This window comes from Nyctibius grandis, chromosome 5 (assembly GCF_013368605.1).
Source record: "Nyctibius grandis isolate bNycGra1 chromosome 5, bNycGra1.pri, whole genome shotgun sequence".
In the NCBI taxonomy this organism is placed as follows: Eukaryota; Metazoa; Chordata; class Aves; order Nyctibiiformes; family Nyctibiidae; genus Nyctibius; species Nyctibius grandis.
Window position 1 is genome coordinate 87924040 of NC_090662.1, and position 26978 is coordinate 87951017.

The window sequence follows — 26978 nt, forward strand, 5'->3', positions numbered from 1 at the left end:
GTGGTGAAGTCAGCACCAAAGTGCTGACTTCATTTGCTTTACTACTACTGCAACTGGATATACAGAAAAATCTCCCGGTATGCAGCTGCATAATACTTTTTCTCACCTCTTTGGTGATTTCCCGCTTTGAGGATATGCATACCCCCTCACGCTTATAAGACTCCTACGAGATACTGGAAGTAACAGCATCCTTGTATTACAGATGAGAAAGACCAGAAGGACAAAGGACTGAAACAAATTATTCAAGGCTGCACAAAGCTTACATAAAGGAGCCGGGATCTGAATCCTTGCACTAGAGCACACCATCATCTCTTTAGAATAAGTACCACATGGTCCAGGAGTTTCAGAAACTATACACAGAGTATTATGTTCCAAACACTCCCAATGGTTCTGTTTACATGGCACGTAAGCAGAGTGTATTAAATGCACAGCTTATATTACACAATACATACTTGATACCATCTCTTAATGACATACTTACTTTTGTAAGAATTCATCAGACCCGCAAACACTTAGAAGGCATTCTTCCTGTACTGGGTATTGATTTGTGCAATGGAGGATCTCTACAATTAAGTCACGAGTGATACAGCCAGCTGTTAATAAAGATAGCAAGAAAAATTAATAGTAGCTTGCTAGAGAATTCCAGGCTACATTATTGAGCAAAGAAAATAAGAATTGCTTTGTAATTCCTAACTACTGCTGCAGACTAGCTCCATCAAGAGGAATTAGATCAAGCCACACCTGATTTTTTTTTAATTTCTCTTCAAATACTCTACACCAAGTCACAGAATCCATGTCCCTTTAGAGGAAATTAGCAGAACATGGCCTGATGCAGAAGTTGACTCTGTTGCTGCTCATGACACAAGAAGGCTTCAGAAATGTACGTGCTATTGTTTCTGCTGTGCACACCTTTTTAGCCATAACCAAGTAAACTAATGCTTATATGCATTATATATATAGATATAATACATATATATTAAGAAGTTACACGTAAATTCATACAAACTGCTGTTCAGAAATATTCTAGAATTTTGAGTATTTTCCTCAGTGCTACTTCAGCTTTTTAAGCCATTTTCCAACCCTGCCAAAACACTCCCTCTCTGCCCATTTTAGAAGAACTGATCAAAAAATGGAAAAGAATAGCTACATTATCTGGCAGTCAAATTGCAAACATGTCCGATCAGTTTGGTCTTTACAGGCACACTCCATCAACACTGATGCTTCAAGTCTGAGATAGTTGTCTTTAGGAGAAAAAAATATCTGACTCTTCAGTCAAAATTTTTCATATAGGTTCAATGATGGTTTTGCAATGCAAAATAAAGTCTGGACTTCCTCCACAATTCTCAGGCAACCTCATTGTCTGTAACTGATAAGAGAAAAAACAAAGCAGACTTTCCTTTTTTTTTCCATTCATGGTATTTCTTTATTGCTTCAAAGTTAGTGTCCATTAAGAGTTCTTACTACAAGCTTGAAGTGAACTTTTTGATATAAAAAAGGAAACTACCTACAGTTAAATAGAAATCCCCAGAAAACAAACATGTAACCCAGACTTGTGTGTTGACTAATTTACACTGCTCCAGGTTCAGACACCTGGTTCAAACTGAGCCTAGCCAAGCAGTTTCATTGAGTTTAGTGGTGTTCTGAACTACTCAGTTACCCAGAGCAGCCAATTCATACTGAAAAATTTAGTCCAGAGTTGCTATGCTATTATTTTAGAACAAACCTAGAAATGCAAAATTGATTTTGCAGTAAGTTTAAGGGAAAGTGATATGGAAAAAACCTTTACAGGATAGCTGACGTTTTTTAGGGTGAGGGCTGTGACAAAACCAAAGCTGAAATAAAACAGAGTTGATTACCATAGATAGCTTGGTTTTTGTTTTATTTTGGTTTTCCCCAGAGAAAACCAAACATGTCAATGGATTCAAAAGTTCCTTCTGAAAATTTTCATTTTCTTAGCAAAGCCATTTTTCTTTTGCTCAGAAAGCCACTCTGATTAAACATCTTCTACCAGTCATACTAGTTTTAAATGTCTAGCCCTTTGACAACTCACTGTTTTAAGCAACTCCTCATAGCTGGTTTGACATGTAAAATGCAGGGCTTGTTTGCTAAATTTATACACACCAGAAAAAGAAGAATGGTAGAGAATCTTGAATTAAAATTGTAACATGCACTTTTTCAGGTCACTTATTGGAAAAAAAACCTGAAACTTGCTGGTATCATTCGTTTGCACTCCATGGAACCATTTTCCTTTCCTTGCTCGGTCAAATGTTTTTTGCATGACTGAACAATTCTTTATGCTCTTGATGTTAGATAGAGGAGAAAAGTGTACTCCCTCTCTGCCTCCCCTCTTTGAATGTATCTTATTCTTTACTTAGTCTGTAAGCAAGTTTAGGATAGGGACTGTTTCTTATATCCCTTTCAGATTTAGTTGGGCCTCCTAAGGCATTTTTGTAAATAAAGTTATGCAGACCAAAAATTGAACAATCTGTAATGTAAACAATGCTATATGATAAAATACTTGTCAGTAGTTCAGACTTCTGCATTACAGGGAACTTCGATGTTGATCTCTTGCCTAGCTGACAGAAGTGCTGGAAACACTACCTTTGGTCCAAGTGTCCCAAGGTGTTCAGCCCTTCATTTCATCCACAAAATACTGATTCAAGATGATTCAACCTACTTACTTCACCAGGCTTTCCAGTAAATATGTAGATGCTCCCAATACAAGTAACCAAACTTGTAAGAGTAAATGCGGAAGTCTTGGCTACCGTATTTATGAAGATTTTTGTTTTACTATGTGTTGACTGACACTCTGTAGAGGGCTTTGGATTTTCAGCTTTCAACCCGTCAAACAAACTAATGCGCAGGCTGTTACAGCCAAATAATTCATTGACAATCAAGAAAGGATTCATTAAAAAAGACTATCACAATGAAGCAGCATGGGAAGAGGTGGGGTGAAAAATTTGTTTTAAATTTAGTTCTTTTTTGCTTATATGGCTTAAGAGGTCAAAATTACCACAGCTGGAATCAAAGATTCTCCCATTCACCGCAGATACAGGATGCACTGAAGCAGTTGCAGCTTCCCACAGGCACCAGTGACAGAATAATTCAGGTTGTGAAAGATCTCAGTAGGTCCCATCTAGTCCAGCCTCCTCCCCAAAGGAGGGTCAACACTGAATTCAGACCAGCTTGTTGAGGGTTTTGTCCTGTAAGATCTTAAAAACTTCCAAGAATGGAGACTCCACAACCTCCATGGGCAAAATGTTCCAAGTCTTAATTATTCTCCTTTTCCTTATACCCAGTTGGAATTTCTGCTGTTTTATTTATGACTGACATGTACTCCCCGACATGTACATAACCTTGGGCATAGAGGAGTCTTAGTGACTGCAGAGTCTTAAGTCTTGGGTTTAGAAGCAGAATCAAGGCTGTGAAAAGTTCCACAACTCTATGAGGACTAGCCCTATACTTTAAATTAGGCACTAGCTTAAATTTCTTCTGAATCAAAGTCTGAATGTTGACCTATTTGAGACAGAATTGGTCCCAGTTGTAATTAAAGAAAGTAGAGATCTACAGATTAGCAAATTTTGATATTTAATGTGATTTTAGTTTACAGCAAATATGCTGGACATGTTTAACAAAGTATGCACTCAAGAGTCATGTAAGTCTTGCCCTCCAAGTATCCTTCCAGATAGCAAATGCATTTTGTTATCTCAATGGAACAGAATTGTGGAAGGATATGGACACATCAATCACCTACCACGTTGTGTAAGAAGCAGAGGATATGGTGAACAATCTGTCCAAACGTTGATTCTGAACTTTGATTCACCAAGGATATGGTCTGGGAACCTTGTTGCGACACTCCAGATTTTCCCGGTGTTTGTCTTCAAGTCAAAAGCAGGATAGGCATTTCTTATTCTGAAAAGAACATGTAATGAAATTATGTCTAAATATATATGCATTTCAGCTCTCTTATCAGAGCAAAACAAAAATTCTACAAGATACCAATAATAATAATACATAGAGAGCTGTTAGGAATAAAATTTTGTGCAAACAGAGGGGAAAATTGTAGTAACCCAAACTTTATTTCCATACATTAGTGAGATAACTACATATCAGCAGTAGTAGCCAGTGAAGCCAAAAGGAGTTTAAACGCAGACTTCAGTGTACTGTGATGAAAATAACTTGAGCATAGTAGAAATGAGATGCTCAAATATATGCTTAAATAAGAGAGTTTTAACATAAAACTAACCAAGAGCACGTGGACAGACACCTGCAACTAGGACAGCTGGTCAAAATGAATACAGGAACATGCTTTCTATGCAAAATCTTAAGAAATCCCTATTTTCACCATGCTCTAGAATCCAGTCTGGAATCCTCATTACTACAACCCTGGGTATTTATGTAAATGTCTGTAGAGAGCAATAACTGTTACAGCCATTGAGTTCCTCTGAGAGTATATACCATTACCTATAAAATATATTGCTCCTCCTCCTTCCAATTACCAAAGACTTGCAGAAACTAATTCCTCCTGAGGTACCATTTCCTAATGAACAGTGGCCACAGGTATTATGGCTGTCAGCTGAGATTAAACTTGCTTTTTAAGCAAATACACTTCACAGCTGCAGGTAAGGGTACATATTGCACCAGCTGATGCTTTACATTTCACTAATTGGCCTGAATAATTCAGAGGCTAAACTCAAACACCCTGTACTACACATACTGCTTTCTTTTTTGTTTGTTAATTCAAGCAGCATTTTGTAGCTTCTGAGTTGGCAGTGCTTTATACCGCCTCTGATTACAGCATATTTTGAGCCACAGTTCTCTCACAAAGTTCTTCATTAGTACGTTACCTCCTGCCTGAGGGCTGCCCAAGTTTCAAACAAAAGTATGAACTCCTCTTTTATGCCATATATTTCTATAGCACAAGAAGGAAAAAAAGCCTAGGCTTCCAAAATTAATAATCCAATGAAGCAGCCCATGCCTTATAATGAAAAGCCAGGGGGCATGATGTTTCAGTGGGGCAGGAGGAAACGAGGCTTGACGATAGCTCCAGTACATGAGACAGATTTATATTCATAGTAAAAAATCGTTATACTACAGAGGCTGCTTTGGTGACCTATGTAGTTGATGTCAGTTTTCTTTGCTGGCAAGGTACACATAAAGCTTTCCTCTATCATCAAATTCACTCTTGTAACCTGTTTCTGTAAAAAGGCCAAGGACTGAATAAGACTGGAAACTTCAGTACCCTTTCTCCAGCACCATATTAATGGGCTATGTACACACATAGGGCATGAATCACCTCCTCAATTTACCGGCAGTCATTACAAAATTAAGTGAAACTCATCTCCTTCCCTACCTCCACACTATCTATATTTTAGGATCATGTGGGGACAGAAATGTGCTTTTTATGCTTTTCAGATAAAAATGCATTTAGTTCCAGAAAGTGTTGCTCATTTATGGCCATCTATTGTTTTCAAGTGATTAAAGGGCTTCTGGCCTGAGCAGGAGGGCGAAACACGCCCATTGCAAAATTTTGAAAGTTTAGGTCTTCCAAGGCATAACTGAAGTACTACAAAAGAATTACATGAAGAAAATCTTGTGCTACTTGCTTTCTGTGCTGCAACAACTCAGCATATGCAGAAAATACTAACATTTATAGGGATCTGCTATTTCACAGCATTTCATAATGCTATGTATTTCTCTGTGGTGCAGAGCATATCCTTGAAATCAGCAGGAGGTGAAGGAACTCTGCATTTTGCAGCATTGAGCCCTGAGACTATCAGCATGGCATCTTCAGGTATCAAACTCACTTTAGGATGTATTCTGAAGCCACCCATGGATGAATGTTCACTACTGCTATGTCCGTAATTGTAGAAGTAACCTAATAAAAGGATTTTGAAAACTGCTTTACAGTTGTGTACAATGAAATGTTTCAATTATAGATTGCTACCTGTACAGATATTACCTAGAGAAAAACATGCTGGAGGTGCAAGTCTGCATGACACAAAGTTTGAATTATACATCTCGCCTCTGAGGTACAAAACTGCCAGTTATTGAGATTCTTTGGGGACTGGAAGGATACTCATTTGGCAAGACTGAGTATGTTATTTGCAAATTTATGACATTTTTTTGTCTTTTGTTTGCTGTGACATTTTGTCCTAAGAACGCTTTCCCATTTATTTGATAGAAAAAAAGCAAAGGTTGTTCTTATTTTCTTTTTAAGAGTATTTGCTAGTGATGCACATTAAACAAGTTACTGCAAAACAGGAATGGCTTAATGCTATTAATCTTTTTAGCCCTGTAAATAAACTCATTTATTCAGAAAAAAGAAATCAATAGAAAGCTTTTTCTATAATTAGAGTGCAAAGTTAAATGTAGAAATTTTGGACACTAAAAAAATCTGAATATCTGAGAGGAATGCCCGTCATGTGGAATGTACCTTCATGCATCTGATGTTAGTAGAATTGGCTTGGGGTTCAGACTGATCAACTGTGGAAAAAAAAGAAAACTGAGACATATGTGAATGAGTATGTTTTGAAGGTGACCATCCACCTCATATGAATATATAATATATTCACTGTTAATTTCAGGGCAACATCAAACTAGATTTTTTTTTTTTCCAGAGAAGCAGGCTTGGCTGACCTTGAATACAGTCAATTCATTGAAGTCTAATTACAAAAAAAAAAAAAGCAGCATTCCATTTTCCAACTACTTTTCTGGGGGAAAAAGCATACATTTGTGCTAACAACTTGACAGTGTGATCAGTGAATATCTACAAAGGAAAATGAAGCTGCACAGATGGTCTAAAAACTTGTATTTCTTAGTGTTCTTGGATTTCAACACAATTTCTTTTTCTGGAGAAGATTAAGAAAGTTAAAAAGGTTCTATCCTATTAAGCCACACTATTAACTGTAACGGTAAACAATAATCAAAGGAGTTCTTGTCGCTTGCTAAGTCTCACTTTTCATCATGACAGTATGTAGTAATTCTGTTCTCAGTCAGTCAGTTCCTCCAATTCTTTTTTCCTGCTCTGAGCTACACAGGCACTAACATTGTCCAAGACAATAGCAGAAAATGGATCTTAAGTTTCACACGCTGTAAGCCATCAACCCTGAAGAGTTAAATGTACTTATCACTGATAAAGGGGACAGCTAAGGGAGAAAATATTTTTGGAATTAACACTCCTTTGTGGATTTTAATCTTTAAAGAAAAATTAGTAGTATTTCCATATTTAAGTAGATACCGGAATTATGACACTGTTCAGGAATGCAGGGATAACCAATCCAATTAATATAAATAAGAGAAATGTCATAGTTGGCTGAATAAAGTTTTTTCATTACTTACTTCTCCACCGCATTGCAAAAAGCAACCGTGTTTTCATTACTTCCTTGATTTGCTTCAACCAGCTGGATAGACCAACCTGTACCCTAAAAACACCAAGATGACACCAGAAGAAACAGAGCTCAGTCATTTAGATAACAAAAGCAGAAGGAGCACAAGGCTAACCTTGCATTTGGTTCCACGAGAACTAACTTTCATACCTTACCATTCCTCTCCTCACTTGATGGAGCTCCAAATAAGCACAAATAACCCCATTTTGACTGCACTCTAAATGCTTTCAGAGGCAAAACACAAAGTCACAAAGCATCAGCTGCCCTGGGTTTAATGATTATTTTTATTCCCCTCTGTGCAGAATATAAGGAATTCCAGACAGAGCTTTCAAAATTCACCTAGTATCAGAGCACAGATAACTCTAAATGCAGAAGATGTACGCTTAGTTTACAAAAGGGAGAGGGGACAAAATGAAGCTTATGCTGCAGTGAGTTTTAATCCTTATTTTCCCTCTTTCTGCCCTGGAAGGAAGCCCAGTATCCCTTCAAACTCCATAAAACCGCCAGGTAAGTCCCTAAGATAACAGGAAGCCACTGTATTCTGTTGAACATGAAAAATCCCCAAATACTTTCTCTAAACTTGGAGAGCACAGGTGTGAGCCACTATTTTGGGTCAAAGCACCCCCTTGTCTGTTTGCTGTAGTACCCTTCAGTCAGAACATTACCTCCAGGAAAGAGCTTAATACTATTATATCTGCAAGCCCATTCTACTGCTGTACATAAAGACATGTACAAGGTTCAACTGAGACACCAACTTTTAAACCCCTTCAAAGAGAAGCAACTAATGACGTATCACAGAAGAGCAAACTGAGATATGGTGAAAGGTGTATTTTATAATTTTAATAATAATTCATATACTAGTACGTAAATTTATAAAAATTAATAATAAACAATAATCCCAAATTAAGAATTTTTTTTCTGGACAAGGAAGTGCAATATGCATGAAAAGACACAGGCTGGGAAATTTTAGTTACAGTTTAAAAGATGGGATGAGTATAAAAGGTGAAAGGTCTGTTGGGAGCTGGCTAGTAGGGAGATCATAATAGCAGAACTGAAAGCTCAGAAGTGACAAACCTTTTATAGATACCATCAGTCTTGGGTCTCATTGTATGCAGTATTTTCACTAACCACAATTAGCACAAGCATTAGGAGAGCACTTACGAAATTTAAAGATAATAAGGGGGCATCATCAATAGAGGGAAAATTGAAATATCTGATAGGAAAAACAATGGATAAGCCTGAGAGTTGAAATAAGAAAGTGAAATTAAGTTTAGCAATACAAATTAGTAGTCCACCACCTCCTGATTCTAAGGACTGCTAGAAAGTTGCTGAAGTTCCTTCAAAAGTCACTGAAAACATAGCACTTCTTTTCCACCTTGGTTAGACACCTACCTTACAATTCACTTCAGCAGACAGTAACAAAAACTTCTGGCAGAGGTTCACTATTTAGAAATTATTAATGATTTGGTAACAGTAATGGCCTCCCAAAACTTTGTAGTCATAAAAAAAACCCACAACACAAAAAACAAACAAACAAACAAACAAACAAAAAAAACCCAAAACATTCCTGATCATACTTATATCAGGGTAGAGAGTTTTACAAAAAGATGTATTGACAGGGCTCTAGGAAGTTTATGTCTGGGATGTTGTATACCATACTTTGTGTACCCCTACATTCCAGATGGAGGAATTCAAGCTGGAATAAGCTCAGAGAGACATTGCTGTGTTTGTGGGTAAGCTCTACAGCCAGGAGCAGGAATGCAGCTCCCAGAGCACAGCAGGGAGGTAAAGCTACAGCAGTTGTAGCAGGGGTGCAAAGGGAGCCCAGAACCTGCACTGAAGACTACGCAGAGATGGTGGTGGTGTGCCACATGGTGCAATCTCCATCACAGGGTGCAGAAACTGCCCCTGTGAACAGCAGAGACTTTGACCCAGACAGAGCTCCAGAGGAAGGATGCTGCAGCCCAGGTCTCTGGCTGCAGGGCTTGTCTGGTGCCTTTACCTGGGGCTGGGGATGGCAGCGGCCTTGCTGGTGGGAACTGTGCTCTGGCTGCGGTGCCAAGCTGCCAGTGAAGGAGCTGCAGGGGGAGGTGAGCAGCCAGAAGGAGGAACAGGAGATTGACAGGGACTCTACAGATCTAAGGACCACCCAAGCCCTGTGCTGCAAAGGAGGGACAACTTAAGACTACTCTACAGGAGCAGCAGATGCAGACTCCCACAGGATGGAAGGCTGGAAACCTGCTGCTTCCAGCAACACAAAAAGGCTCCTTTTCCACCAGCAGTTCTGTCATTACGCAGCACATACAGTGCCCTGGAAAAAGTGCATGAAAAAAGAGAGATAGCAGATAAATGAAAAGCTAAGAAAACTAGGCCATAGGTAAGAAAAGGTGAGGCTGGGACATGACATTGAATGGGACTGAAGATATTAAAAGAGCAAAATTGCATTTGGGAACCGAGGATGGAGGAACAGAGAGGCATTAAGCAAGGAGAGGGCCAAGACTGGGAACGGATGATTGGCCACGAGAACATGGGTATGGATCCTCAAGTTCACGGCTTGAAGACGACTGTGATTAAATAGTTACTAAAGGACGGCAAAAAGGAGCTTGACAAACTAAGCTGGAATCCGGACCCTCTCCTGAAAGAGACAGAAGTAACACAGGAGCCCTCTCTGCCTCTCTGCACCTTTGCTGGCAGCATTTCTGAGTGAATCCTAAATGCAAACATGCATTCTGTGTAGACTTTTATTAGTCTACACAGAGGGAATTAATATACTATTGCTAACTAACTCATATTAGTTCTGGTGACAGAGGTGTATGTAGTAGATATATAGTTCCAAATCCGTTGGTGAATCATGTGGATGAGAGATTTAGTTTTGCTATATCTCTTTTCAGGTGTCCAGAAACTTTAATTTCTTCCCATTGCATATAAAGGTAATACATTAATTACACAATCACACATTATTTTTCTATAGGACTCCAGTCTCCACTCATTGCAAATATCTGAAAGTATAGTGAATGAGACAGAGAATTGCATATGGAGAGAATTGATGACAACAGGGATGAAGTAACAGAGTGCATCCTGGATGACTGGAATCGATTCCCATCCACAGATTTCTCACATTATGCTATTCAAGTCACTTGAACCATCCTTCCCAAATATGAACACTAATTGTGTATTTCTCATATCTGGAGCACCTAAACTGAAATCATGAAGTTTGCAGTCTACAACTACCTGAAGGGAGGTTGTAGTGAAGTGGGAGTCGACCTCTTCTCCCGGGCAACTAGTGATAGGACAAGAGGACACAGCCTCAAGCTTCGCCAGGGGAGGTTCAGGTTGGACATTAGGAAGAACTTCTTTTCAGAAAGGGTTATTAGACATTGGAATGGGCTGCCCAGGGAGGTGGTGGAGTCACCATCTCTGGATGTGTTTAAGAAAAGACTGGACATGGCACTTAGTGCCATGGTCTAGTTGACAGGGTGGTGTCAGGGCAACGGTTGGACTCGATGATCCCTGAGGTCTCTTCCAATCTGGTTGATTCTGTGATTCTGTGATCTGATGATTCGGCTTGGGTGAAGCAGTGAGTCTTGATAGTTATTGTGAAAATATTAAACCCTAGATATCATAGACGGTGCAGCCAAATCTATTGAATACTTTTTAGGTTGTATTTCAGTTTTCTTTCTAATATGGGGAAAATAAAATCTCTTTTCACGAGGATGTTATGAAGACAATTTCTTTAGTATTTTTGACCATCTGACATGGTGATGACAAGACCAGAGAAAATTAATGTTTCCTTTATTATACTGGACATATTTTGATTAGCATGCATTAAATAAAGCCTGGGGCCATACAACTGCATCAAAGAGCTAAGGATCAGAATGACAGTATGATTTCAGCAATGTGAATATTTCATCTTGCCTACCACTGACCTATCTCAATGCCAATCTCCATGTTTCAGCATCCCTTCCATTTCACTCTGTCTGAAGTCCTGGTTCTCATCTCCTACTACTCACATGCATCATTTACTCATCCTGAACCTCACCAATCCAATCTGTGCTATTTCTCTTTCTTTTGCTGTGCTGCTCCACTTTTCCAGCTGTTCTGACAGTCTTACTCAGCATCAGCCCTGTCACCCCGCAGCCCTTATCTTTTCCAAACTCCCAGCTCAGTAGCAATGAGCTACTTCTTCACAAGCTTTTTTTACCCTTTCCTCTCTCAACTTTCTTTCAGTCTTATTTTCCCTTTCTTAACACTTCAAGGTTCAGTTTCCAGCCCCTTGCCTTGGCTCTCTTTCTGTCCTGACATGGCTCTTTCTCCCTGAAGGAATTCCTGTGACCCCACTGATTTTTCTGCTACAAATCAATTCTCTCCTCTCTCCCATTTCTTCCTCTGCGAGCTCAACAGCTTGAATACTTCCCTGACTTAATCAAATCCTCCCACACATTTGATAGTAGTCGCCCTTGATTCACTCACCTCCTCTTCCCTCCCCTATAATTCTCTCATCCTCCATCACAGAAGCGTTTGTGCCTGTTCTTATATGCCTGCTTCCTCTAGCACCTCTTCTTCCCATACCACAATTTAATCTCCTCCTGATCGTTTGTATCTCACTATTTTCTGCTTTTCTCATGAGAAGGCTTGTTCTTTTCATCATAAAGTCAGCATGCTTTAGTTTTCCTATCATAACTACAAAGTAACAACCACCCTTTGTCTCTCCACCTATTCATCCCCTCCTCTTTTGTATTCATCACTGAACTTCCAAAATGTCGTGGCAGGATTAGTCTTAAGAATTCCTGTCCTCAGATATGTTTTCCCCCCTGCCTCCCCACCTGTCTGAGTCTGCATGTGTTTACTTCTACACTTCTCCCTATTCACAGACATAGAAACAAGTCAATCAAGTGTCTCTTCCCCTTTGCTTTATGATACTCTGATCACTGGGAGTTAAAAGCAGAAGGTGAACCTAAACTGTCTTTTAATATTCATGGAGCAGAAGTATCCTGTAGGCTATTTCAGGATTCCTATAATGATTCAGAATGCTAACAAAGACTAGAGGAAAGGGAGGATTTATCATTTTCTTTTTCCTTCTCTATGTCAGGATTTTGAAAGAAGGAAAATGAGGAGAGATACAACATCTGAGAGAGTGATGGGAGTCCCGTAAGACATTGTTACTAAAAACAGCAAAACCACGAATGGAGGTATGAACACCTGAAGGAAGGAGGAAAAAACCATAAAGTATTTGCTTCAAAAAGACAGCTAAAGACAGAGTATATGTCATAGGAACCAGCTTCCACAGTTATAGTAGATATGTCTAATTTTAGAAAATAATTATATATGCAAACATAGGTGCATGCAGAACATGGTGATGACAGGACATGGTATGTTTCATCACTCAGGGTCAGGATATGTCAGACAAACTAGACACAGAGACAACAATCTGTCTCAACAGAAAAACAGTTTCAGCATAATGTATTGTTATTTTGAATCTCAGGTTTCATATCAGACCATACAGATTTGCTACCTTATCTCTTTCAAATGCATCTTACTCTAAATTTCTGTACTTATCCCTCTGTGGTAGTTTTATGGTTCGATGAGCCATAAAATGAGCCTACTGGAGCATTCTAGATCATAATCTAGATTCTCTTCTGGTGTAAAAATGCAAGTTTCCATTAGAGTCAATGAAGATACTTCATTTTATACTAGGTGAGGAACTGGCCCTATTACTTTAAAATTAAGTCTTTTTTAATAGGTAGATTGCAGAAATATGTTGTCATTTTAAGTACAAGTTGGTTAAAAAATGTAGCAGGTAGGACACAGATTCTGCCAGTATAAAATCCTCATTAGCCAGCCAGAGTAGGCACCTTCCCTTCAAAAGTCATTTTTTATGGTCTGCTGGGTTCTCTTCTGATATTAGAATCAAAGGAAAAGAGTGCTCACAGGTTTTCACACTGTATAAAAAAATCTCTTAACTAATCATGTACTGTTTGTTTCAGGGCATCCTCCTTGTAAAGATACAAAAATACTGTAGGAAATTCTGACTGCCAAGAAATCAAGTTACACAATTATTGGAAAATACACCTGACGCTTCCCTACATCTCTGTCTGTGGTAGTAGTGAAGACCAAATAAGAAGTGAATAAGAAGTCTCTCAGTTGCTTTTGGCCAGCGGAATTGTAAGAGACATGACAAAAACTCTACAGGAGCAAAAGCTTTGCTTCCCCCAAGGCCTAAATGTTTTATTTTTCATCAGGTCTTTACATCAAGAGCTTCTAATCCATGTTGCATCAGTGTGAGTGAATATATAAAGTGCAAGGACACAAATAATAATCAAGAACTTTAAGCTCTGTTAATAAGAGAAAATTTAAATACCTCTCTGTCATGTCCAGAGCTGCTGGCCCAGGTAGGTCCTATGTCATATCTTCTGGAAGTGTTGGTTAAACAGGCTTCCCCATTTCCACTTTCATCTCTCACTTCTTGTCCAAATGGATAGTTGTCTAAGAAAACGGGACATTGAGTGTCTACATTGTCAAAGCCTATCTGAAAACTCAGATTTGCGTTGCCTCTTTCCACACTTGAATCAAACACATTTGTGACTGGAGTTATACTATTCCCTCCATAGATTTCTCTCTCGTGACTGTAGGGATTCGCCAGGGAAAAGTTTCTGTAATCAGATAGTAAAGAAGATCTGAAGCCAACCGTTGGTGACACCGTGCCTTGTTGCCAGTGAGAGAGAGGATTTCCAGGGTAAAGTTCACCATGAGCAACTAGAGGGTGACCACAAAACTGCTGGTCAGGCACATTCAGACCAAAGACGTCTGATGGGAAAAAAATTTCTTCATAATGATGTGGATGTGATGAACCATAAAAAAAAAATTCATTGCTGACTTCATCAACTATTCGATCAAATCCTAGACGGACCTCTCCAGCAGAACCAGAATGGTACACTGGGTAAGACGCTTGGTCCCCAGTCTGTCCTTCATGAAACTGATTGCGTGAGAAAGGCACCATCCCAAAGTATGCCATGGCTGATTCTTCTGTTCAGTCTTATTAATCCTCAGGGAAGTCTTACAATGGTTGCAAGGCCAAGAGAGTAACATTCAGAACTGGAGCTACATGCCCACTGAAATGAAGCACAGAATATAAGTTAAACCCAAAAATATCTAGTATAACGAAAGCAGTAAACTTGTTTTTTTTTTTTCTTTAGAGCTTTTTTCACAGGGTGGAAATATTTTCTTAATCTAGAGTTTGTATTCTTTTGCCTGATCCTTATTTCCAGACATCATCATCGCCATTATTATTAGTATTAAAAAATAATAATAAATTCTGATTATTACGTTGGACTCCTAAATAGGAGCAAGAGGATGCCTGAAACAATTGATCTAAATACTAAGATACTAATTCTGACAAATATTAAAGAAAATCTCCATATTATTTCCATTTTTTTACTTGTATAGCACACAATGCAGGAATCTAAAACAGGCAGGTAGGAAAGATTCATATTAATGGTCACTTTAATGGCAGCTTCATTCACATCTTCCTCTTTTTTTGCGCCTCAAATTTCTTCATATTCTACCACTTTTTATCCTAGTGTAATCAGGTGAAGGAAAGTTAAGTCAAAGAACATAGAAGACATGGTTCTCCAATTAGTATTCAAAACACTACACCCTGAAAGCTTGGATATGGCATATATAAAGGAAAACAAATATAAATAAATCAATTTCAGCCCTTTTTTGTTTCTTTGTTTTTCAAAACAGATATATCTTTTTTTTTTAGTAAATTAACAGGCAAAGGCATGGGCTTCTGCAGAAGCTCACCATCATTCGTGCTGTTAGTAGCAAACTTCCTGATATGATTTTGGCATGTGCCAAGTAGTCCTATGGTTCAGGTGGGCAGCATGTACTGGAGACTGCTGTCAGTAGGCATGAGAGTATCTTTTTATGAAGAGAGTTTAGTTCTAAAACCAAAATCTATACTGTGCCACTTGCCCTCAAGGCCTTGGTCTGTTTCATTTACTGATACAGATGTAGCCTAAAAACACAAATGACACAGAATAGCAATACTACATAAAATACACAGTTGTGCTGGCTATTTTATCACATAAAAGAAATAGAAATATCCGATTTAATAATTCAATAAAAAATGTATTCCCTAGCAGGAAAAAAAAAAAAAAGCTACTGAGATAAAAAGTGTGCTCAGAAATTGCTAAAGCTTAGCTCCACAAATAGCTTTTCCAACGTGTTCCCAAGATCTATACTGTATTAGTTTAGATAATAGTGCCTTGCAATGAAAATCTATATTACATCAGAAGGTATTAATCACAATTTTATTTATTTTTGTTTTATTTGAAGTCAGACTCTAGGTGACATAGGCTTCTGTCACCCCCAGTGAGGAATGAGAAGAGAAATGAAAAGTTAAATAGGCTGAAATGAAATCTCCAAGTTAGAGGCTGAACTACTCTTTCAAGCACTCAAATTACTCATTCCACATGTTGCGTGCTTTGGTTTGCTTTAACTGTGTTGGGGAAAAAAAAAAAAAGCGCATTTCTGATGTAATACTAAGCCAGATAACCAAAATGATGTATACCACTTTGAATGGTCATCTAAGCATGGACTTCAATTAGAGTCTCTGCACCTTTCTCTCAGAGTGAATGCTGAAGTCACTACATTTTTAGATTAAGATGATACCCTTTTTTTCAGAAAAAAAATAATAAGCATAGCAATAAGAATATTTTTTATGAAATTGTCCTCTTTACAACTTCATCTGTTTCTCATTTCTACACCAGGTAAATAAAAGAAAGAAAAGAAGAAAGAAAAGGATATATCCATTAAATCAAGAAAGATAACATCTTTTATTCTTTTTTTTTTCCATCTTGAAAATTTGAATGTTTCAGGAAAAATAAAAGGTAAAAGAATGATATTTCTCTCCAGCCACATCTTCCTTAATAAAGTTTGGCTATCCAGAAGACTATAATAGAAGCACAGAAAATACAATATCTTTTAGGACCTTCCAACTGTTTCTAAAATATTTTCTTTACATTTCAAACAAATTCTGTTTATAAGGATACATAAATGTCTAACAGCTAACCTTGTTTATTCACCACTAAGTCTTTTATGTGTAGCATCCCACATTTCTCCAACAGAAAAATATTCTCATGCACACACACACATAGAGCCCACCTCCATCTATCTGTATATGAATGCTTATCTCCTACACTCTCCATACTGTTCAGAAGAAGTATTGCTTTCCTAGCAGTCTTTACAAGCAGGCAGTTTAGCTGTAGTGCCAAAGGCTGGTCTGTGCATTCTGCTCCCCTGTTCTCCTCAGTGGGCTGGGAAGTCCACGTGAGTAACAAGAAGTCTGCACGATGCAGTGGGCTCCCTCTCCCAGCCTGGACCACAGCAGAGGGAGGGCCTGGCAGGGAGCAGACACTTGTACAGTACTGTGTCTCTTTTTGTAGGCTTACATTTAAAACTAACCATTTAGACTGGAAACTCAGCATGCCATGTTGCAAATCTCAGTGGTTTAAGTCTTACCTGCTAGTTCAGTTATAGAACTATACAGACTAGGCTCTGTATTTGGGCTAACTTCTGATCCTTTTCAAAACAGCATACAAAGTTCACTAAAGGATCTGGCTCTTTGCCAGCCACTATTACTCCATTTGAATTGTGCAAAGTGCACAATCGGTAACACTGAATTTTCAAAAATCACTAACGAGGCAAAATTTAGAATGCATTTTTTTTAAAAAATGTTAAGTTTTTAGGTTAATTTTCTTTGCCTTGTGGTTTCTGAATTCACGTTTTGGAGGGTTTGGCTTTTTTTTCTTACAGCTATGAAACCCTCCTTTTTCTTTTAAATGACAGCCATGTTTTCCCTTAATCATGTGGTTCTGGGATCAGGAGTTTTAAGGGAGAATCCCAACAAATACTGTAAAATATTCACTACAAGTTAAGAGATTTGACAGCATCACACAATGCTCACAAAATCGTATTTGCCATCCAAGCACACAAAAACACTTTCCTTACTTCAGCATGCACATGCATTCTAGTATAAAAGCTCGGTGCACTGTGGGCTCAATTCTCCCTTTTTACCAGAACCCAGGAGGAGATGACTGGGCCACTTGCTAAGCAGTAAGAATATTTGTTGCAACCTCTTACCTGAAACACATAATTTGTTAGAAGAATATACAGTCTCCTATGTCTTCCTGTTCACAGACACATTCAGTTGACCTATGTGCTTTCAGTATCAAGGGGGTGTAACACTTTCATCAGAAGCTTTCCTTCCTGTTTAACTGGTTTACTGTGGTAATGATTCTTTCCCACATTTTCCTTCAGGGAAATTTCAAACAGCAGTAACAATAAAAAGGCAACACCTTATCTGTTCTCTTTCTCAATTTGGGAACCCAACCCTTTTTTTTTTTCTTTTTGTTTTTTTTTTAAACACAGTGGTAGATGATCTCACACTTTCAGTACAAGTACCAAACACGCTTAAAATAACAAGACAACTTCTCCAAGGGAAAGACTTGCCTCTTAGAAAGACTTCTGCACAAAAACAGGATTCAGAAATTTTACTCTATTCCATCTTCATGCAGCTTCCATCTATGTGCGCTGGTGGTGTGTGCTCTGAAAATAGCTCCTAGCTCTGCTCACAGAAGTGGACAGTATAAATCTTGCATGGCAGAAAGGCCCTCTGGCTTTGGCTCCTCAGTATGCAGAGCTGCAACAGTCTGATGGTGAAAGAACCTCACTTATGCTGGGATATTTCCCAAAGACCAATGAAGCCTTGGCCCTCTGCAAAGGGCCTGCTGAAGAGCTGGAGTAAATCAGCACTGGTCACAAACTTCTTCACAGATCTCAAGAACCCCAGGACCCTCCATAAAAGGGAGCAGCAGAGGGTGCTCCAAGCATGATGCAGAGGGAGTTCCCTCAGGGACCATCTGTCTCCACGCTTCATACCATTCCTTAAAAAGTTATAAATTGCTCCACTGAAGTGGCTATTCAGAATTCACACAAAATCCCAATCCTAGTCTGCTCCAAGGCTGTTAAAAGCAGGAAAACATCCTCAAAAATAGTGAGGTAGTCAGTATGAACAAACAATATTTCAGTTATAAAAAGCCACGTGCTAAGACTGAACAGATTAGGATAAAGCATTTAAAGTTAATAATTAATCTCAGATATCTTATATCTGATAAACTGAATGAAGTAATTTGATAAAGCATTACAGGGAAAACTGCCCTTCAAAGTATAGCAAAAAGTCATCAATTATGTCATTGTGATTAAAAGCAGTTAGCTGAGGACAAAACTTATTTCAGTTGGTGAAAGGTGATGCATTTTTTCTCATATATGCTCTAGCCCTTAAAATGTCAACTTGTTCCACAAACTATTTGGTGGCATTTGTGCTGTACTGTAGCCATTACCAGTGATTACTGCAAAGCGATCCTGAGAGAGAAGAACACACCAATTTTAGGAGCTGCCATTTCAGAGTTTATGGCAATGTGATGTTGCTTCGTCTCACAGTGACTGGACACAGTAAAAGCAGGAGGACTGAGAAAACAGAGGAAATATGCATGGGAAGAGCTCATATTCCCAAGCAAACACAGTAGGCTATACACGTAATACGAACTGAGCTGGGACACTTTCCCCGCTCTCCCCACAGTGATTTCCAGGAGAAGGTTATGAAGGTTTTTCTTGTGAAACTCTGCACATTTTCAGGATTTTATTAGGCTTTTAAGGTGGCTGCTATTTTTCTGTTTCTGTTTCCCATCGAAGCAGTAGGCAGGAAACTGCTGAGTCACTTTCTACCCTAATTCCTCCTAGAACTAGTAAGAATTGTCTCCTCCTCTTTTGCTGGCATGAGGGACGAAATCTCTGGAGACAAAGAAAACTGAATACTCCCTGGGATGCCTCCTTTCCTTCTGTTAGATACTCTCACAGCTCCACCAGCTGGCAGGACCCTACATCTCACTCAGATTAAAGAAGAACCATGTATTTGATTTAGCCATATGTGAGTGCACTCGTATGAGCTAGGTCTCATAAAAAGCTGCGGGTGAAGAGCTGGTAAAACAGTCACTCTAACACACCCCAAGATGAAATATAGTATCTTCAGCAGGCTTTTGCTCTGTGTTGCTTCACACAGTTTGGAGCTTTCCCAAATCGCACCCTCGCATTTAAAGCCTTGAGGCTTCAAGCAATAACAGGCTTGCAAAGGGAATGCAGCGAAGTGTTTCAGCAATCCATGGGGCCAGAAAACTGGCTAAACAGAGAGCCAGTGAGGAAACTGCTCCATTTCATAACAGATCCAGTCTCCAGTGCCACCTACTGTCATTTCCCCAAAACTGTAAGGCAAGGAAGAGAGATCACTGTGTCAAGCACAGTGGCAATTAAGCTTTACTTCTGGCTGCAGGGAATGTCACCATATCTATCATCATCACCGACAAATAGGGCCCCTGTCAGAAAGCTGCCCTTTATGGAAAAGATTCATGATTGTTGAGATCCTGCTTGAAGATTGTGTGACGCTACTTCTCTTAGATCAGCGCTCCAAAGTACTGCTGCACCAAAGCAATGACGAGGTATCAGCAAAACTACATAGGTACAACAGGGGTTTTTCATGTGCTCGTGAAAACAAAGTTATCAGTGTCAAGATTTTGTTGTGTTTAAGCAGCAGATAAACAAGAATTCTAGTAACAAAAAGATGTTAAGATCTGGGGTTTTTTTGTATTATAGGCCCTTATTTCTTTCTCACTTACAAGCTTCATCAAGCAAGGATTGTGCCTTCTTAGCCGTGCAGCAAAACCCAGCAGAGTAGATGCTGCTGGGCAAAGAAAATAAAAGTTGCAACAAACACAATACAGTGGTTGAATCATTGTCAAATGATTCATCAGTAAAGGAAACATTTGCTGTAAAGGGCAAAAAGGACTTTTCAATTCTGAAAACACTCCTCACCCTCTATTTACTCACACAGAACAAGTCAGGGAAAGGAGAGAGAAAGAGAAGAGGTGGGGGCGAAGCAAACTTTCACTTTTCCAAGAAAAATAAATAGAAAACATTTTGGTTTACACAGAAAATATTTTCACAGGCTCTGCTGACACTTACATATAATATACAAAGTTACTAAGTTACCAACACCCTGCTGAAGTTTGAAATATGCTGTTGGGAAAGACCAACCTCCACAGGCTGCACGCACAGACTGCAAAGCTAGCCATGACTAAATGGAGACTATGGATTTTAATCTCTCCTTTTATTTGAAGATCTTTTGTACTTTGATCCTTTGAAAGGAACAGGACACTTTATTAGAGTTGTTTCTGGCAGAAACAATTACTCCACCTTTAAAAAATCAAATTGCTGAGAAAATTAAGTGCTGAAATTGAGAACGGTCTTATTGCAACCATTTTAAAATACAGAGTTAATATAAGACAAGCAGGCAGATTTTTATGTGTATATATACCCACACTCTCATATATGTACACTTATAAATATACATACATATATATGCATGTATGCATATACATGTATGTTTACATAAATATATTTATATGTATATATAGATCTCTATTAAAGCCTAATATATGTGTATACATACATATGCCTAATAAATGCTAAGTGACCCAAGAAAAGAGCTTAAATGCTTCAGAAAAGAAGTCAAGCCACAAGTTTCAGCTGAGTGTCAAATATCCCAAAGCTGAGGAGTGCTCAAAGCCAAAGCTCTTGTTGACATGGCTTCATAGATCTCACTTTGTGCTGTTTTTCTTCCATTTTTCTCTTACCTTCTGTGATTTTTTTCCCACTGTTTTCTTACGCTGTTCTTTTCGTCTCCCCAGTCCAGTATGCCTGCTCAATGGCTTTCTGTGAAACCCAGCTTTGTCTTTCCAGCATATTCAATAGGGTTTGTTGACCTTCCAGCAATTGTTCATATCATAGAATGTACAGATATAAAAATACAGTCTTGTGATACCAGCACACTGTTAAGACAAGCTCTCTAGCCACTACAGCAGGCTTTTTCCTATGGAAAATTTAGTGAGCTGGCTCATCATCGTTCCTAAGACCCCCTCCCACTGCAGGTCGTGGTGCATGGGGCTCTGCAGGATTGCTAGAGCAGGACAGCAGAGGACACCCCAAAGCCCAGAGCTCGGCCACTCTGGCAGACCTGAGCTAGAGTGACAGAGCCAGGGTGACTTTGCTATTGTAGCCTGGCCATGCTGCCCCAAGGAGCTGTTAATAATATGATTGCCTTGAAGAAGACCTAACTTAGGAGCTGAATTTAAAGCCATGCGTAAGTGACCACATAAAAGGGGAAATGGTAATAAAGACCCACTTGCACTCCTTATTGGGTTTTGCTGTGAGTGGACCTTTGGTTTACATGACATGTCAGCTCAGTGGCTTGTTCAGTACTCAGATGAAGTAGTAGGACTGAATTATTTTCTCTTATTGACGCCACGAGTACCTTCAATGAAACCAGTGAAATTATAAAACCTTATACTAGGTTTATACTATAAACCAGTATATATGATACTATAAGCTAGTATATACTGTAAGCCTAGTATAACATCTCAATCAGCTCTACTGTCTTTATCAAAGAAAACAAATTAATAACTGTTTAAACATAAAAATACAGGCATCTAAAGCCAAAACAATAGTTTACTTACACAGTATCAACTTTGTCTCAATTTGCCTTTCCACAAGGATGCTTTGCTTACGTTTGCAATAGTGCATATATTGCAGTACAATGTCTTAAATAATGCAATATCACAGTACGACTGAAACACTCACTTTACAAAAAAACACATATGTCTTTTAAAAAATATTTTGTGGGTATATATATAATTTTTAAACTGACTGAACAGCATTCCTTATATGCAATTCAGGATATAAAGCATCTGCTTATATAGCTAATTTGGCTGCATACTTAGGTTGCCTATGCATGCCAGCAAAGCATTCATTACTGTTTTCATTAAAACTTTACCTGCAGCACGAAAGCCAACAATAATTTATTTGAGTTTTCACATAAATAATGCAAAGGGACTGCTTACCTGCAATAAAACATATTTCTGCAGACTGCTACGTGGGAATTAAGCTCACAGCAGCCCTTCACCACAATTGGACCAGCCCATGAACGAGTGGCTGGCAAAGAGGTACTTGCAGCGCTAAGAATCCAGCTTCATCTGTCACCCAAAATACCTTCCCCATCACAGATTATTCTTACAACAGCAACTGCTCCCTGCTGTGTCAGGACCTGTGGTATCCTGCTCATGGCTTTGCTCATGATGTTTTTGTATTTATGAACCAGAGGAGCAACAGGGAAGACCCTGTTCATTGGACCTGTAGAATTAAACAGGTGAGGTGTGTCCACTGAGGCTGGGCAAGATACTCCCACTGCAGCACTTTTGCAGCAATAAACGTACCCCTCAATGATACCAAAGGTCCTCATCCCATTGCAACAGCCATGACTTAGATTTTTGTCCTGCCTCATGCTATTTTGGGCAGCCCAGCCAACCTTTATTGTTTCTGCTCCTCTGGGCTCCCCACCTCGCTCTGTCTTCCTCTCAAGCGCAGGAATAAATAGATGCCAAGAAGAGAGTCAGCAGCATGGTGCTTCACATCAGAGGTGAACTGCTACACACATACAGTTGGGGGGAACTGTGAGGCCCAGGCGTGGAGAGCAAGAGAAAATCGTGCTGAAGTAGGGATACCTCAGGGGCAGATGAAGGGGAAGGAGTGAGTATCCATGCACAATGGCCTCTACAGGTGGCTGCTGTCTTCCAGGGACAGGAGATAATCACAAGCAGTACAACCATCTTCCTTCTTTCCCAAGGAAGTGCTGAACTTACCAGATCCATCTGATCCCAAGCATGAGAACACCAGACTGCTCCTTCCAGTTCTGGCAGCATCAGTGTGAGAGCTGTCCTAATGCAAAGCTCTGAGCCCGGACACCTGATTGCAAACCTGCAGAGTTCAGGCCAAACACGAGCCTGGGGCATGCCTAAAAGCAAATGAATAGAGAACTCATAGTCATTTCAGTTTTCATTAAGGGCTGATTGTTTTTTGGAGAAGAAGGGGACAGGAGATTCAGAATGTAAAACAGAGCAATTTTACCCCACAAGTTGAAAACCTTAAAAAAAAAAATAAAACCAAGGAAATTTAAATACACCTGACATTCAGGTGCTGAGGTATCATGTCAGAAGGCTGTACTGCAGACCTCCAGGACACAATCTAAAATCAGATATCACATTGTACAACAGTAACATGCTCTTCCTCTGAGGCCTAGAGTCACAGCATGTTACAATCGACAGCCATGAATAAAAACTCTGTACAGGAATTTGAGAATATAAGCATGGTTTATCTTGATATTAAAATAAACTTCACCCAAAGAATTCCTTGAACATCTGCACTTACTTCTGACTGCCTCAATTAATTGTGCCATGCATACATTATAGCAGCAAGTCCAGGAAAAATCCACACATCCTAGACTGAGTCTGGAGCCTACTCATAATACATTGTTCATGTCTGCTGCAGACTAGGAATAACTATCTCATTCTTCACTTGGTTGATCTACTTTTATATCCTTGATTTAAATGGAGTTATGCAAACTTCATGTTTGCTATCAGGCTATGAAGAAGCCTATTGTAACTAGGATATGGCTTTCTTAGATGTAAATGCACATGCAAAATAGAAAGAGCTTTGATATTGAGATTTTTTTCCCCTGAGGTTCCAGTATTTTATCATTTTAATAATATTCCATTTTCCTGTTGCACTCACTTTCAAAATATCTTTTGTATTAGCTCCGAGTATTATAATTCCTTTAAAATTCCTCTGGAGGGCACTATTACCATAACTATACAATTAGCTACAGATGGATGTAATAGAGATAAACACTAAATAGTCTGTTGGCAGGAGGCAGTGTCTTTTAACCAAGACAGCTTCTTTACTGCTGGCTGGGTTTTTACTCTACTTTAGAGGATTTGCAAAATCTTAGCTATGAAGAGAAAGATAATTTAGAGATTATTATTGTAGAGGCTTGTCTTGCAAAAAGGCGGTGCAGATTTGGGTTTTTTTCCACTAGAATTTGGCATGTCCTTCAAAGGCTTTGCAAAAGTAATATTCCCAAGGCACAGCACGATTTGTGACAGTTTGGGTTGGGAAGGGATGAAGGAACTGATTTATCTTCCAGATTCTTCCTGTTCTCTGTGGCCGCTCTTGTATCCTTGAGGCTGAACTGGCTACTGTGAGACCTGTACTCCACTCCCCTCCCATTCACCAGACCTGCCCTGTTCCACAGTGCAAAACAAGGTCATCTATTCCTCCAGGATTTAGAAAAGCCTGTCCTACATAAAGAGAGGGAAGGATAATATTTTGGAGCTAAGAAAGAGACTGTGACACACCACAGTTTCTTAGTACCTGCATGTTTTTCAGAACTGAGAAGGAAATCGGAAGTTGGCCTTGCAGTTCATAGGAAAACTTTTTTGAAAACAGGATGAACTCATGAAAGCTTGGAAAGGTCAACTTTAAAGTGAACATGTATGTCTAATCCTGTCGCCCTCTTGTGATCATGCGGTATATTGCATAATCATTTTATCTGAGCGTTCTGAAATTTTGTAGGGAAAACCAGTGCTGAACTGCAATACTCAGAGTTCAGGTTTTGAGGTGGTTTTTTTTTCCCTTCCCCTGTATCTTCTGGGAAACATTATAATTACGTAAAAAAAAAATATTTATTTTACTTTGATTTTACTACTTCCTCTTTTCCTTTTATGACTTGCACATGTAGTTGTTTCATCTATTTTCCAATTAGACTAGAAATTATTCTAGTAGGTGCAATACTTGTGTGACAGTTTTTATAGTAAGTAGCATAGCAAGGTTATAATAGTGATGAGGGCCTTGGGATACTATATCATATAGAAGAAAATTATACTGATATAATGTGGTTTTAATTATGCCATCAAGCAAAGAAAATAAGAGGGAAGGATATATTTCAGTTATGGCAGGAATTATATGTAACAAACCAATATTACCAAGAAAGAATCAGCACATTGTCACGGTTTAAAGCTGGGCTGGCTATTAACCAGGTGGCAGATGCTCTCTGTTAACCCTCTCCCCCCCCCCTAAGGGAAAGAGAAAAGGGAGAGAGACTTATGGGTTGGAAAGTTAAAACAGTTTTAATAAACTATAATAATGAAAAAGAGTATAATAATAATAATAGAAATAATCAAATATCTACAAATATATACAAAACCAAGACTGAGAGCTTGGAAATCCTCCTCAGGCAGAGTTGCTCCCCCCAGCACGGGCAGAAGGGAAAATGCAGTAGCTCCACCCAGCACACCTGCAGGCTTTTAACTGGAAAATTGGCAAAGCTGGTACCAATCAGTGGGAGACAGGAGGGCCCCTCCCTCCTGGGTCCCACCTCCAGGAGGCAGTGGGTTAGTGATAAATAGGAAAGTGAGAATGACGTGTGTGGGATGGAATACCTCGTTGGTCAATCTTGGGTCACCTGCCCTGTCTGCTCCTCCCTGCAGGTGCGAGCCCGCTTTGGCTCTTCACTCATAAGCAGTGAGGAATTTAGCAGTGACCTTGGTTTCTCTAAGACTAATTGGCCTGGTTTGGGCCAAACCAGGACACACATACAACTAGAATAAAAACTATTAGAATAAAAATAAATAGAATTAACTCTTGTGAACTTAAGTTTGGACCTGCATTGAAATTTTCATTAGTAAAAATTATCCTTGCTCTTTTTCATTGATTCCTTACCCACTTCAACCTGAATTCTCTTTTACTAATTATCACCTAATTCAAAGACAGTCCCCACACTTGTGTTTTATTTCAGGATCTTTCCTTCTTCCCGATGTCTGCATTGCCACACTGAACCTTGAACTCTCACAGCCTCTTCTCCTAATCACTAGTTTTCAATAGCAATTGAAGCATTTTGTTTTAGATTAAAAGATTTTTAAAAACATAAAAACAAATGACATGAACTTTTCAAACAGACATAAGAGGGAGGAAAAAAAAAGATAGGTCAGATTTTGGGTATAGCAACCTTGACATTGTCCTTTTAAAGTACTCCCCAGGCAGCTTTAACTTTTGCAACCAGCACTCAAGCAGCCGCTCACCCTAGGGCCCAGTCAGCCTGGCAGGATGACAGAGGTCAGCATTTCACACGAATGAACAATTTCTCCAATATATAAGGCAAGCATTCAGCTCCCTTTCTGTCCTTTCACCTGTCCTTTAAAGTTTAAACTGAGACTATCATAGGTACTGTGCACAATGCAATGAAAATCCCTCTTTTTATTAACCCTTTGAACCCTTAAGATGAGAAGTGATACTCTTGCAATTTCAAACTGTGAGACAGAAGCCACAGAAGGGCTCCTCTTTCTCCTCCCCATACCAGCTGCTTCTTCTTATGTACTTTCCCTCACAAACAAACCCTAATTACCTCTTTAACTCAATCACTGAGTATGAGAAAATCTTGCTGTTCTTCCAGAGCGTTCACAGTGTATGCACATTGTGGAGCCAAGTGGGAGCAGCATTTTGACCAGATTAACATTTTGGATTAATACATTTCTTTCTGCTTTGAATATGACTGGGTAAGAATAACATGCTTTTCACCTACATGCAAAG

The 26978-nt window shown here is 39.1% G+C and overlaps 1 protein-coding gene across 1 annotated transcript in view; it reads right to left on the reverse strand.

The window, feature by feature from the left end:
- The window catches only part of PIK3C2G (phosphatidylinositol-4-phosphate 3-kinase catalytic subunit type 2 gamma), a 208728-nt gene extending 194328 nt beyond the window's left edge, over positions 1–14400 (reverse strand). Inside the window, exons 1-4 of the mRNA XM_068401615.1 lie at positions 13747–14400; positions 7342–7424; positions 3755–3912; positions 482–593 (exon numbers count right to left, since the gene is read on the reverse strand). Of these exons, the coding sequence (XP_068257716.1) occupies positions 482–593; positions 3755–3912; positions 7342–7424; positions 13747–14400 (1007 nt within the window). The remainder of the gene's footprint in view (positions 1–481; positions 594–3754; positions 3913–7341; positions 7425–13746) is intronic.
- Between the last annotated feature and the right edge of the window lie 12578 nt (positions 14401–26978).